Source organism: Hippocampus zosterae, chromosome 4, assembly GCF_025434085.1.
Source record: "Hippocampus zosterae strain Florida chromosome 4, ASM2543408v3, whole genome shotgun sequence".
Taxonomy (NCBI): Eukaryota; Metazoa; Chordata; class Actinopteri; order Syngnathiformes; family Syngnathidae; genus Hippocampus; species Hippocampus zosterae.
Genome location: NC_067454.1, coordinates 19562777 through 19578363, shown reverse-complemented (window position 1 = coordinate 19578363; position 15587 = coordinate 19562777). Strand labels below are relative to the sequence as shown.

Sequence of the window (15587 nt, the reverse complement as noted above, 5' to 3'; positions counted from 1 at the left end):
GCTACTCCGTTACTCCCACGAGCTGTATGACATTTCTCTACACTGGTAGGACAATATTATGCTACTTAGGCAAAAGTGTGCACAGTCACCCTCCTAGTACTGCCCCGAAATGTTAAATTAACTAGTAAAATTATGTCTGATGTGTGATTCATGAGTGACATGCAGTTAGCACTTGTTTAAAAACTGTACTTGCTGAAACACCTTAATGGATAGTAACATGCAAAACTGCACACTACTTGACAAGTGTTGGCTACTAGTGCTAGAAGTCCAACCATCCATCCATTTTTTAAAATCTTGCTTTATCATCACATGGGTCGCGGGGTGTGGTGGAGCCTATCCCAGCCGTCTTCAGGCAGGAGGCGGGGGACACCCTGAACCGGTTGCCAGCCAATCGCAGGGCACAGAGAGACAAACAACCATCTGCGCTCACACTCACACCTAGGGACAATTTGGAGTGTTCAATCAGCTTGTCATGCATGTTTTTGGTGGGAGGAAACCGGAGTACCCGGAGAAAACCCACACAGGCCCGGGGAGAACATGCAAACTCCACACAGCAAGGCTGAAGCTGGAATCGAACCCAGTACCTCTGTACTGTGAGGTCGACACACTAACTAGTCGACCACCGGGCCGCCTAGTGCTAGAAGTGACATACTGTAAATGTACGAGTTAACGTTGCAAATGAGGATTCAGCCATGGGTCGATTCTTTGCCCACTTTTTCTCTCTCTAAAAGGTGGAATTAAGACCAAACACTACAACGTTTTTTGTTCCATTATAACACAACACGCTACAAATCGATTCTGTAACCTTTTGATGTGGTCAGAGCGCCGTTCAACAGATAGACAAGAAGAATATTATAGAAACAATATGCAAATGAGAGGCGGGGAGTCAGACCTTCATGTAATACAGCTTAAAAGAAGGCAAAATCCGTTGTGATCCTGTTGATGGTCATAAAAGTTGGCATCTGTTGGGAGACAGACCAGTATCCCCTGGTGTCCTCAGCCTGACCTTTTAAATGGTGCCAGCAACATAGATATGAGATAAGTGCTCCTTTTTGATGGAAAACATGTTCTACTCACACAGGTGGGTTTGATTAGAAAGCAATAAAGAAAACAGTAAATCACAGTAATTCCTCTTCAACCTCTCGGGCTTCACTAGTAGTAATTGTCAATTAATGCACAATTTTGTGCAACTCGTGAAATGTAGTTGTTCTACGAGAGTGCCAAAGTTGGACTTTTAGTGAGGGCAAAATGCATACTAGTACATGGACATCAAGATAGTGGATTAATGAGCATTTCTTTGATATCAGAAAAAAGGATTCAATATGAATGACCGTCTTGCCAGGAAAGTTTTACTTCAGTCCTCGGTGATATGTGTGCACACTAGTTGTGTAACGCTGGCATCAAAAACCATCACCAGATAGACAAAACTATTAGGTGCTACTTGTAGGGTTGAGGAGAATGACAGCGCTTGACACAAGCCAACTAGTTAGGCCGAGTAGTGTTACCCGCGCCAATTTACGATTGGTTAAAATATAATCAAGTAAGCCAAAAGTTCAAATACTGAAACATGGAAACCTTTGGAGGTAAAAAGTGAGAGTGATGAGAACATCTACTTCGGTCATGCTGATTACGCGTCATTAGTTTAGCTCTCGGGTAGTTTGCTTACCGTACTTAACCTTTGTGTGTTCCCTATCAGTTTCAAATAAACGTGAATGATTGTGTTCAAGAAATCAAAATTTGTCGGGAAATTGGGTCAAATAAATGGGGGTTTACAATGCTATGTGAGGATGTTTTTTACACCAACTAAGCCTCTAAATTCCATCAGAGCAGTAAAACATTGCACAAAGCGCACCTGGCATTTTGTTATACGAGGCTTAAAAGTTTTGAAACAATGCCTGAAAGCTTTAAGGCCTACAAATAGGCATACATCGATGTATTTTCATGCAAAAATGCTTGTTTGGTAGCCTCTTTTTTTCACCTTCATTCTGAGGCATGCGCAGAGGATTTCCGCAAGTGGCTTATTGACCATTTGAAAGAGAGTACTTGCATTAGACATGAGGTACTGCCCTCTAGTGTTCCAGATTCAATTATCAATACTGTATTTATTGCCTTTAAGTCTTTCAGTCGGATTTTATTTCATACGGAACACAATTTACAAACAGGAGTTTTACAAAACATTACACAGCATGCGGCATGTGGAAAACATATTTACTAAAGCTGAATTACAAAATTATTTCCGTATAAAACAAGTCTATAAAAACAATGCTAGCCTTTCTGAGAGACTTGCACCCACATAAAATGACAGACACACGCTATTCATTGTATCCCAACAGCGTCTAACTAGAAATACACTACACCCATGTTTAATCACAGTGGCAGAGAACATGAAAGCTTTGCCACTCTGTTTGGAATGTGACCAAACTGCAGTGAAATTACACTCACACATGTGAAACGCAACACAGAGGCCTCAGCCAAGAACACTGAAATCCTGCATAGAGTATGTTCACAAAAAAATAAAAAGTTCTTTACAGATACACTCACATAACAATTAGCAATTTGTTTTTAAAAGATCTGAATATATGGGACTTAATGATACATGGAATTCTGTTTTGTGGGTTGGCGTGTGTGAAAAATTCAAATGAGGGAAATAGACTATAGCATTTTCTCTCATTGGAGTAATACAACTACTTCAACGGACTTTTGACCCTAATAAGGGAAAACGCACTAGAAAATGTTTGGCAATACAAGAGAGATGTCAGTGTAGCCATTGTTGAGATGATACAAAACAAGTCGAGGTAGACGCTCACAGTAAGATGCGTTTTAAGGAGCCACAGTAAAAAGAAAAGGCATTTACTTGACACCAACGTGCCACAAGACAATGGCGAAGCACTATTTTCGTCTGTATAGAAGTCAAACTGGCTTCAGAGTTCCAACACAGAGATGTCTGTTCAATTACTTTTAATTTCATGCAAATTCTCGTTTCAATTTAAAGATACCAAAATGGAATAAAGTGAAACCCAGCAAATTTGCCGTTCAGTATGGATATTATTTTTTAGTTCATAAGAACTATGTTGATGATTTTCATTTCAACCAAAATTGTGTTTTGAATTGCTTGCAGACTTTTGAGTCACGGCAGGGCTCATTGTCCAAAATTCCCCCTATTGATTTCCCATTGGAATTTTCCAGAAATTTCATGTAGTTCGCACCTTTAGCATTTAGCCAAGAATAAATGTTATAGATTGGATACCAATTCTGTGGGTTGTTTGTAGTTGTCAATATTTTAATCAGCCCAGGAAAGTGGCAAGCCCATATCAGGGATAAAAATGACAGCCCCACCTTTTAAACTGATTCCGAATCAGTTCCGACAGTGTAAAAGTCCTGCGGGGGGGGGGGGGGGGTCATCAAGATGAAGGAGGGTGATCAATGCACCCGGGAGGCTTAGTCATCTCTTCTGCGCGGCTTATCGGATGGAACAGGAGGAGGCCTGTCCCGAGCATCATAAGGTTCATCGTAGCGGTGGTCATCACGGTAGCGACGATCTCTGTCGCCGTCATTGTCATCATCATAGCGATCATAGTACCTATCGCGGGGATCTGTACGGTTGTCATGGCGATCATCATCGTCGTCATAGCGCTCACGGCGGTCACTGTACTTGTCACGTGCATCCGAATAGTCGTTCCGCCGATCGGTGTAATCGCTCCGACGGTCGTCGTAGTCGCCACGGCGATCGTCGTAGTCGCTACGGCGATCGTCGTAGTCGCTACGGCGATCGTCGTTATACCTGCGACGGTCGTTGTAGTCATTATGGCGATCGTCGGAATCCCCTCGTGGGCTGTCGTCACGTTCGCGTCGTCCCTTGTCCTGCTCCCGAAGAGGGGCCCTCACACTGGACTCATCGTCGTCGTCAATATGTCTATCCACTGACCTCTCAGCTCCGTTCCCGTCAGGCACTTTGTCAGGGGGCCCTTCCTCACGAACTCTGAAAGGTCAACACAACAATGTCACGTGACTGAAATTGTTTGCTTTGACAAATGTTCATTCTGTAGCCTTTCATTTGGCTGCACTGCGTCTTGTATGTATGTATGCATTTATTTATTTTTGTGTAATCAGATTTCAACATGTATGTTTTGCCATATCAGTCTAATTTGTCAAGTGCTTTGAGAATCCGGAGAGCTGGCCCATGTAACGTCAACTTGTTACAAGTTGCCTGCTATTTTGCTGTTCAAAGTTTCTTAGTCTATGCTGTATAGCAGTTCAAGACAGACCTACAGTATGTGACAAGTGCACTGAATCATCCGACATCTTATCTCAGTACTTTGGTGACTGCGGCTTAGCACAGCTTCGTCAACTTTCTCTGACCCATCCGCCTTTTGTGATAATGGACTTTTTTCACTGTCATGGAGGCAGTGATCATGGCTTATGCTATGCCAACACCCAGGGATGGGGTGGCCATCGGGAATTTCAAAAGCCAGTGGATTTCCAGGTCGGTCATGGGCATTCCAGCCGCCAACCCGTCGACAATCATTTTTCGGCATGTGACTGCACATTATGTTTCGACACATGACGGCCCATCGTCCATAACTTTTCAACACATGACGACCTTTCTCTTGAGGTTGGCCATACATTTTGGGCATGTCTGTCGCGCTAAGCACCAAGAGAGATCCAAAGATATAATTAAGACGCATTACAGCAAATGTCCGGTCGAGTCCAAAGCACTACCTTTTGGAAAATTCATACCTTTTATTGACCTCTAAACCAGAGTACCCAGAGAAAACCAACACAGGTACAGGGAGAACATGCACAACCCCACACAGGAAGGCCAGGGCCCGGAATCGAACCCATGACCTGTGAGGCGGGCATGCTAACCAATTTATCACTGTGCCGCCTCAATTGTCTAATTACATTTATCTTGAGCGTGCCCACGAGAAGGAAAAAAAAAACAACTTTACCCCATTGCATATTCCTCCTCTTCCTCTTTCTTCTTGCGGCAGCACACGCAGTAGATGATGACGACCAGGATGATCAGCAACGTGACAACTCCTGCAATTATTCCTGCTGTGGAGCCGATGTTCATGGATGCTACACAGGCAGAGTGGAAGACACGCTAGTGAGGGAGGGAAGGGTAAGACAATGCATTGTGAACCCCACCCCCTTTCAAAAAAAAAAGTTTATTTGGAGAAATGAAACTGCAGGAACGGCAAAGGAGTTTCCTACGTGGCATGACTGTGAGGGTGATGTTGCAGCTTGCAGAACGGATCTTGTTGCTTGAGGTACAGGTGTAGTATCCTGATGTCTCTTTGGTGATGTTGAAGAGGGACAGGATGCCACCAACTGAAAAAAAACGACACAACCGGAGAATCTTTTAAAATTTAGATGGTTGCACTTGCAATCTCTCTCCCTCACCCTTTCCAACACCCTCATCCATGGATGCGATTCACTTTTCCCCATTTCATGGGGGAAACATAATATGACAATCATTAGTTGGTCATCCTAATTTTAGCTAGCTACGGGTGGTAGATTGTAAAATAACAGAACGAGAATTGAAGGTATATTGTGTAATTACTGTCGGTAGTCCTTGGATCTTTATTATGGGGAACACTGCGCGGATTAAGACTGGTCCACTCATATTTGGGTGGTGGTGAGCCTTCCTCTGAGTGACAGGTTAGGTTGATGTTCTGGCCATATTGTGGTTTCCCCTGGATCTTACAGATGGGTGTCGATGGAGCCACTAAAAAACAACAACATACATTTAAAGAAATGTCACATTGTTACATAGTGTCAAAAAACATATACCTAATGAAAAAAAGGCATAGATGGTATGTGATGCACATTTATTTTCCATCCAGTGGAAAAACGTTACCTAGAACCACCAAGCGAACAGTGTCGAAAAGCGTGCCCTCCGTGTCGCGTGGGATCTGGACGCGGCACTCAAATTCTTTATTGTCCGCAAGTGTGATCGAGGAAATTTTCAAGTTGCCCTTTCCCGTAGCCAGGTCCACATCCATTGACACATGATTTTTGTAGGCTTCTTTGATGTCCGTCAATGCACCAGCAGAGTAATAAGTGGCAATCACTTTCTGTTCAAATAAACATCACATTGATTATCACACTACTGGCGATTTATGTTCACCTGGCTTCCTTTTTTTTTTAAACCAGTGGATGATTTTTGTTCAATTTTGTCATTACCAGCTTTTTTCAATAATATGCAGCTGAGTTTCAATTTTCACTTTCTGGCACCATGACAACAACCTTTGGCCAATTGAAACGCATACAAAGGCTCCTCCCTCGACACTCTGGAGGAGTTGGGCAACAGGAGGATGCTAACTAAGCTAAAAGCTATGATGGACAGTCGCTCCCAAACCCTATAGCCCGCCCTGACAGCACTAGGTTGCTCCTTCAGCCAGAGACTGTTACACCCGTGCTGCAAGAAGGAGAGATACCGCCACTCGTTCCTACCGACTGCTGTCAGGCTGCTGAATAAAAATTTTTTAAAAAAGATGTGAAAAACAATTGTAAACTGTGACCTTATCCATATCTGTATTTGTATTGCACTTAATTGAACGGTGTTGTTTTTTTTCTCTTCTTTCGACCCACAATCTTGCTGCTGTAGACTGTACATTTTCCCAGTGTGGGACAAATGAAGGATATCTTAATCTTAAGTACATTTTTAAACTCCTTGTTTTTTACTGGAATATATCAAAAAGAATTTGGATACGTTTAATGAATCTTTTGCAGTTGAATGGATGAATGGAACAGGTCTGATTTCAAGAGATGACGATTCCCTCAGCTGACTACAGCAGAGAAGAATTACTTTTCAATTTAAGGAGTGGAAGCACCCTCCACTGTGAAATAACTTCACAATTACCAATAATTAACAAACAAACAAAAAAAAGTCAAGTCGTACTGAGAACATCAAATCTGTACATTCTTAGGGTGTAAGTGTAAATGATTATTTTTTTTAATTCATGTCATGAATTGATGTACGTTTTATGCTTTCTGAAGTAAAATGATGCAAAATAAAACAAACTTACAAAATGCAAACAATAATTTGAAGCCATAAACGAAACGAAAGGGTAAAGTACATTTGAATGAGGGCTGATGAATAAAAGTGGACGAAGACAAAATTGTCTACTTATTGCTTTGAGAGACAGTAAGATGGCTTGATAAAGAACAAACCTCATCAGCATTAGTTTGTAATCCTTCCACAGACCAGCTGATGACTACTAGTGGTGGCTTGGTGAATGTAGATTGAAACGAGCATGGCAACGTTACGTTGTCACCTCTGGCATACTCATAGTGATCTTCGGGGATGCTCACTTGCAAGGCACCAACAGACATCACCGCTGTAATGTCAAAACAGTCAAAAGATTATTTAAAATAGTTTTTAAACACCATTCGAACAAACATTTTTACAAAAATAAATGCTCAGTAGGTGAATTCAGCAGCTTCCTCCTCATGTAGCTAACTGTAAATAAGCTAAACATACAAAAAAAAGACTATTTTACTCTTTACATTTCAAAACCGATGTCATATGTTATTTTAGTATTTTGTTCACTGTTAATTTGTTTTGCTCACGCAGGACAATTCATTCCAATTATCCTGTCAGATTTTAGCTATCGAAAAATAATTTGTGGGGAGACTTTTTTTCTTTGTATCAAGTTATCAGACCAGATATAATTGACCAGGTAAAAAATTCAAAGCATTTCTTTTTTTCCACTTAAGTACAGAAGTTGAAATAGTAATTTCACCGTCCATCCATCCATCCATCTTCTACCGCTTATCCGGGGCCGGGTCGCGGGGGCAACATCTTTAGCGGGGAAGCCCAGACTTCCCTCTCCCTAGCTACTTCTTCCAGCTCTCCCAGGGGGATCCCGAGGCGTTCCCAGGCCAGCTGGGTGACAGTCTCTCCAGCGTGTCCTGGGTCTTCCTCTGGGTCTCCTCCCGATGGGACATGCCCGGAACACCTCATACAGGGATGCGTTCAGGAGGCATCCGAATCAGATGCCCGAGCCACCTCATCTGGCTCCTCTCGATGTGGCGGAGAAGCGGCTCGACTCTGAGCCCCTCCCGGATGACCGAGCTTCTCACCTCATCTCTAAGGGAGAGCCCGGACACCCTGCAGAGAAAACTCATTTCGGCCGCTTGTAACCGGGATCTCGTTCTTTCGGTCATGACCCATAGCTCGTGACCATAGATGAGGGTTGGAACGTAGATCGACCGGTAAATTGAGAGCTTCGCCCTTTGGCTCAGCTCCTTCTTCACCACAACAGACCGATACAACGTCCGCATCACAGCAGACGCTACACCGATCCGCCTGTCGATCACTCGCTATCCTCCTGCCCTCACTCATGAACAAGACCCAAAGACACTGAAACTCCTCAACTTGGGATTGTCATCCTCGACAGGTCTTCCTCGAGAGGGCACTCCCCCCTTTTCTGACTGAGGACCATGGTTTCAGATTTGGAGGTGCTGATTTTCATCCCAACCGGTTCACACTCGGCTGCAAAACGCTCCAGTGAGAGTTGGAGAGCCCTGTTTGAAGGAGCCAACAACACCACATCATCTGCAAAAAGCAGGGATGTGCCGGTCCCCCTTTTTCCCACCGAAATCCACCCCCGGGGCCTTGCCACCGAGGAGCTTTTTACCCACATCGGTGACTTCAACCACAGAGATAGAAGAGCCCACCTCAGGGTCCTCAGACTCTGGTTCCTCAAAGGAAGACGTGTTGGTAGAGTTGAGGAGGTCTTCGAAGTACTCTGCCCACCGGTTCACAAAGTCCCGAGTCGAAGTCAGCAGTGCCCCATCCCCACTGTACACAGTTCTTAGTGGTGCACTGCTTCCCCCTCCTGAGACGTCGGATGGTGGACCAGAATTTCCTCGAAGCCGTCCGGAAGTCGGCTTCCATGGCCTCACCGAACTCTTCCCACGCTCTGGTTTTTGCCTCGGCGAACACGAACCTGCGTTCCGCTTGGCCAGTCGATACCCGTCAACTCCCTCCTGGGTCCCACAGGCCATAAAGGCTCGATAGGACTCCTTCTTCAGCTTGACGGCATCCCTTACTGCTGGTGTCCACCAGCGAGTACGAGGGTTCCCGCCACGACAGGCACCAACCACCTTGCGGCCACAACTCAGATTGGCCGCCTCAACAATAGAGGCACCGTACATTGTCCACTCGGACTCAATGTCCCCCGTCTCCCCCGGAACATGGGAAAAGCTCTTTCAGGGGTGGGAGTTGAAACTCCTTCTGACAGGGGATTCCGCCAGACGCTCCCAACAAACCCTCACAATACGTTTGGGTCTGCCAGGACGGACCGGCATCTTCCCCCACCATCGGAGCCTACTCACCACCAGGTGGTGATCAGTTGACAGCTCCGCCCCTCTCTTCACCCGAGTGTCCAAAACATGCGGCCGCAAATCTGATGATACAACCACAAGGTCGATCATCGAACTACGGCATCGGGTGTCCTGGTGCCAAGTGCACATATTAAACACCCTAATGTTTGAACAAGGTGTTTGTTATGGACAGTCTGTGACGAGCACAGAAGTCCAATAACAAAACACCACTCGAGTTCTGATCGGGGGGACCGTTCCTCCCAATCATGCCCCTCCAGGTCTCACTGTCATTGCCCGGATGCGCATTTAAGTCCCCCAGTAGAACAAGGGAGTCCCCAGCAGGAGTACTCTCCAGCACACCCTCCAAGGACTCCAAAAAGGGTGGGTATGCTGAGCTGCTGTTTGGTGCATATATGTACATATACATAAACAACAGTCAGGACCCGTCCCCCCACCCGCAGGCGGAGGGACGCAACCCTCTCGTCTACCGGTGTGAGCCCCAATGTACAGGCACTGAGCTGGGGGGCAATGAGCATGCCCACACCTGCTCTGCGCCTCTCACCGTGAGCAACTCCAGAGTGGAAGAGAGTCCAACCCCTCTCGAGAGGACTGGTGCCAGAACCCAGGCTGTGTGTTGAAGCAAGTCCGACTATATCCAGTCGGAACTTCTCTGCCTCACACACCAGCTCGGGCTCCTTCCCTGCCAGAGAGGTGACATTCCATGTCCCAAGAGCTAGCTTCTGCAGCCAAGGATCAGACCGCCAGGGTCCTCGCCTTTGGCTGCCGCCCAGCTCGCATTGCACCCGACCTCTTTGTCCCCTCCCACGGGTGGTGAGACCATGAGAAGGGGGACCCACGTTGCCCCTTCGGGCTGAGCCCGACCGGGCCCCATGGGTGTAGGCCCGGCCACCAGGCCTGGCTCCAGAGGGGGGGGGGGGGGCGGTGACCCGCGTCCGGGCAAGGGAAACTGGGTACCATCGATTTTATTTTTCATAAGGGGCTTTGTGAGCCGTGCTTTGTTTGGTCAGTCACCTAGGACCTGTTTGCCATGGGTGACCCTGCCAGGGGCATAAAGCCCCAGACAACTTAGCTCCTAGGATCATTGGGACACACAAACCCCTTCACCATGGTAAGGTGACGGCAAGAGGGAAGAAAATTTCACACTTTTTTTCTTTGTTAATGGTATCTCGTCTACAATTAAGTAGGCTATAGAGCAGGGGTGTCAAACTCATTCCACATTCTGGGCCACATACGGACTCGGTAGATGTTTAACATTATACCATACTGTGCTATAAATAACCAAAATATCATGTATTTCCTTTGTTTTTGTACAAAGATGCATTGGCGCATTGATACCGTCTGCTGTGTTGGGTCTATCTCAGTGACAGATTGAGACTGCTGTTTTCTTCACTGATCAAAACAATGTTGTCTTCTACTCTGATCAAAACAGTGTGCCCATTAGCGGATAATCCATGAATTGCATTATATATATATATATATATATATATATAAGTTCATTCTGTGTCTTTAATGCATTTTTTCACAATTATCCTGCGGCACCTCCTTGGGGGCCGGTTCCAGCCCGCCGGTCGTATGTTTGACATCCTGCTATAGAGTGTGAGAAATACCGGGAAAAAAAAAACTTTATGCTCACGACATGCAGTACCTTAACAACACTATGACAAAATGGTGGATTCTAGATGGTTCTCCATACAGAGCACATCGTGTGACTTGAAACACAGCCTGTGTACTTTCTCGAGCAAAAGGGAAACAGCCATGTTGGGCGTTTCCTCGTTTTATTACCATAGCAGCTTTTAATACATCAAACAGAGACAGAAAAACATATGGAATGAAACCATTTTAAAGACAATGGAGCTTATAATTTTGGACGATTTGACTGGTCCAGTAAATAAACAAACACTGTATAGGACAAATAACCTTAGAGAAAGCAAATGTTTTATAATTAGCACAAACGAATACAGGTATGTCCACTTAAATATATTTGGTGCGCGCAATGACTTACTCAGATAAAGAAGTGTGATGCTGAAAATTCTTGTCTCCATGGCCAGAAAGTTGACTTGGACTGTGGCCTTGTGGAAAGCAAGGACAACACCGAAACCCGTCTTCATTAGTCTGCGTGCCGCTTTCAGGTGAGCCGCTTCAGCCTGGATTTGGTTATTGATTGACAGCTCACAAGAGCCAATCACAGTCGGTCTCGCTGAACAGGTAGCATTCTTGTCCCACCCACCAGATGTGTCTTGGCCTGCACAGCCCTCCTCCTTAATGTTAACCACTTTGGTTTGGAAATGAGCTCTATCAAGAGACTCTCACCACATGTAATAAGGTCTGGCATGTATTGAAAAGTTACACTATGGACAAAAAGCGCCAAATTTCACAAGATTTAGAGTAGTTAACTCAAGTTGCTGGACAATGAGGGGCATGTTCATACAGGCAAGTGGGTGGCGCAACAAACAAACTGTTTCAACCACAAGTGCTGGAACCTGTCCGACTGGTTGGAGAATGTGACCTCTGTGTTTTAGTGTATTGTACTTAGCAAAAATATTCACACACCCTGTATGCTTTTTGAATTTGTCCTACATTATACCAGTACTGGCGGCCCGGTAGGCCAGTGGTTAGCACGTCGGCTTCACAGTGCAGAGGTACCGGGTTCGATTCCAGCTCTGGCCTCCCTGTGTGGAGTTTGCATGTTCTCCCCGGGCCTGCGTGGGTTTTCTCCGGGTGCTCCGGTTTCCTCCCACATTCCAAAAATATGCGTGGCAGGCTGATTGAACACTCTAAATTGTCCCTAGGTGTGAGTGTGAGTGCGAATGGTTGTTCGTCTCTGTGTGCCCTGCGATTGGCTGGCAACCGATTCAGGGTGTCCCCCGCCTACTGCCCGGAGACAGCTGGGATAGGCTCCAGCACCCCCCGCGACCCTAGTGAGGATCAAGCGGTTAGGAAGATGAATGAATGAATGAATATACCACTACTTTTGAAAATTAAGTAATTACTGTTAAACATTGTTGATTAGTAATTTTATGGTTTTATTAATATGTCTGCAGTGCATGATTCCGTTCGGGAAATTTTTTTTCTGAGCATTTAGCCTACATTTTAAAAATACGTTTGAACGTGTATTAACTCTAACCTAATTCAAAAGTAACTGAAAGATTCATCCCGACCCTATCTGCCCTCTCAAACACACACGGGGTACAGCTATAGCACAAACATGGGAATAGTAACTGTACTGCAGGGGTGCCCATTAGGTAGATCCTGATCTACCGGTAGATCTAAGACAGGTCCCAAGTAGATCCGAGGAGTGTCGAGAAGAAAAAACAAACAAACAACCATTTGTGTGTCTTTGTACATGTTAGTAATATATTTTTTGTGTTAATATACACTGCACACTAATCATCTTATCCGTCTCATTTTCACACAAAAAAATATTTAAAAAATAAAATAAAACAGGTAAATCTTAAATTTGTGTGTATGTGTGTGCGTGCGCGCGCCGGTAAGGGTAGATCCCGTGAGGTTAGTTGATCGAAAAGTACATCTTCGATCCAAAAACTTTGGGCACCCCTGCTGTACTGGAACAGAAAGGCTTGTGAACTTTTTAATGATTTAAAACTCAAATACAGAAATGAATGACTTGCTGGGTGGCTGAGCACGCCCAGTCCCAGTGTAGCGCCGGGCATGAGTGTGCTAAATTGCCTTACCAGTGAGGACAAACAATATAATAGTCGACGGACCTTAAACTGATTATTAACGATATTAAAAAAAAAAAAAAAAAAACGCTGCCATGGCTTTCCATACTCGCAACAAACTCTACCGTTATATTTTTTGACATAGTGAAACACTAAGTACTACAGTGGCAAAGTTCTATGGCAATGTTCCTGCTACTTTACTTTCTTGTGCTAATGTATTATTCATTTCAATTTGTTATCCAAAGTTAATTTTGGAATGGCCTTCAAGTAGATTTCCACGTTTAAAGAAGCAAGGTGTAGTTTCACACTTCCATCACTTTGAGGGCACACAAATACCATATTCACCAAATTTACTTTTGGTTCACACTGATGGTAATTTAAAACCAACCAAAAAAGGTTTGTCAATGCCTTTGTATGCCACAAGATAGAGGCAAAACACGTTTCTCTCTTCTATAAGCCTGGCCAGACTGAATGAAGCTATTGTCCTCAATTCAAATTTGTTTCTTGGCCCCAATATGCCACTAGGTGGCGGCAAAGCAATATTTTCCTTCCACCCCCCCATCCACTCATTCTCTAATCTGCTTATCCTCACAAGCATCGCGAGGCGTGCCTGAGCCTATCCCAGTTGACTTCGGGCAGGAGGCGGGGGACACCCTGAACTGGTTGCCAGCCAATCGCAGGGCACACACAGACATTCAAACTTTTGCGCACATGGGACAATTTAGAGTGTTCCATTAATCTGCCATGCATGTTTTTGTAATGTGGGAGGAAACCGGAGTACCTGGAGAAAACCCACGCAGGCACGGGGAGAACATGCAAACTCCACACATGGAGCTGGAATTGAACCCGGTACCTCTGCACTGTGAGGCCAACTTGCTAACGTGTTTTCAATGAAAAAAACCCCCAACAAATTACTACAGGTATTTCTTTACCAAAATATTTGAGACACCTCAGTATGATGTAGTGCAGTTGTACAGGACTACATCCGTGCATGTTAAAAGCATTTGAAAAAACACCTCAACCAATTTCATTAAAAGCTCATGAAGTAGTGACTCATGGGTCATGACTTTGGGATCTGGATAGTGTTTCAAATCTGGGATTTTATTTTCACATCCATCCAAAATGTTACGGTAATGATTAGGAAATACAAAGTTACTGGACTGGCATTGCCCTAACGAACACAGCTGGAATCGGGAGCCAGTTAACGTGGCCAACCGACTGCAGTCACGGTAAACTGGACGATTTATGGCGGGTTTAGAATTCCTCACTGCGGCGACTGACCAATCAGAGACGTTCACGACAAATAACCACTGGCATATAAAATACAACTTTTCTAACCTACCGACGTCATGGGCATGCATGCAAACATAAAAAAGTGCAAATATGTAGCTGAATCTTCGTCGGTTAACTTGAAAGCTCATTCCTGCATATGTAAAATGCAGATAACGATTATTTTTCTATTCCATGGCTGAAACCTGTCTATTTGTCACACAAAAGTAACTATGTGTAACACTAAGTATTTTTGATACTGACTTAAAAAAATAAAATAAAATGCCCCCCCCCCAGCACATTTTTAAGATACAGTATTGTCATTTTTTGGTTTTTAATTTTGCCCTTTAAAAACTTGGGCAATACCATGAATTTTTTCCTCCGACATGTCCAGCAAAAACACACCTGTTCCTGAACCAAACCCTTAAATAATAATTACTCAATATAATACAGTTGATATTATTATTATTATTATTATGAAAACAGCAGGAGAAAATATAGGCAGATTTGGAATGATCACCCCCAAAAAATCATTGAGAAAACTTGAATTAAATCTTTGATAATATAATGAATAAAAAAATAATTTTAAGTTTGTTGACCAGTGTTTTGCAAATGCATTGCAAAATAAAACGTGAGCAATAGTCTGAATTATAAAAAATAACCTTTTTATTATCCATATATTCAGTGCACAAAAAAATGAATATCAAAATTCATAAATTGATTCAAACATAAGATCAGAATGTTAATAATTAATTAATATGGTCCTGTGACTAAGTATAATCTCCATTAGTTCACGTGGTTTGCATAAATAATGTTGTAAATAAATTATGTGCCACTATTTCTCTGCCTCCAAAAGGATTGGTCTGCAGGTTGTCATACTTGCTGCTATTTGGGCCACTTGCATCTGCCATTAGGAGAGAGAAAACATCCATGCATTAGGACACAAGTCCACATGGGAACCTCTCTTTGTGTAAAAGTCCCATGCGTTTCATACCTGCAGGAGAAGGGGTCAAAATATTGACGTCTGTGAGAACAGATGGAGCTGTTGAGGTGACACCGTAGGACCATTCTTAGTTGGGGAGTTGGATCAGCTTGTGGAATACAGTCACAATGATCCACGTCGATCTCACAGTTGGGCATCCATGAAGTCATTGGAAAATCTAAACAGGAGGTAACAATTATAGTTGCAAGGTAGTGATGAGAAAGCCAATTTGAATATTTATTTGATCCGGTTTATGTGGTTCTGGTGACTGTGTTTGCTTTTATTTTTTCTGATATGTGGAA

The 15587-nt window shown here is 44.0% G+C and overlaps 2 protein-coding genes across 2 annotated transcripts in view; both read right to left on the bottom strand.

Annotated features, from left to right (window-relative positions):
• Positions 1-2110: 2110 nt before the first annotated feature.
• On the bottom strand, positions 2111-11702 carry gpa33a (glycoprotein A33 (transmembrane), paralog a). The gene is made up of 7 exons (XM_052063195.1): positions 11357-11702; positions 7177-7343; positions 5861-6077; positions 5564-5728; positions 5215-5331; positions 4950-5079; positions 2111-3979 (listed from the first exon to the last, which is right to left on the bottom strand). Exons 1-7 carry the CDS (start codon positions 11460-11462, stop codon positions 3439-3441), a joined length of 1443 nt encoding a protein of 480 aa, XP_051919155.1. The 5' UTR covers positions 11463-11702; the 3' UTR covers positions 2111-3438.
• Positions 11703-14947: 3245 nt separating this feature from the next.
• LOC127599375 (vascular endothelial growth factor D-like) overlaps positions 14948-15587 on the bottom strand; it is a 449921-nt gene continuing 449281 nt past the window's right edge. Inside the window, exons 8-9 of the mRNA XM_052063312.1 lie at positions 15298-15463; positions 14948-15207 (exon numbers count right to left, since the gene is read on the bottom strand). Of these exons, the coding sequence (XP_051919272.1) occupies positions 15189-15207; positions 15298-15463 (185 nt within the window). The 3' untranslated portion in view covers positions 14948-15188. The remainder of the gene's footprint in view (positions 15208-15297; positions 15464-15587) is intronic.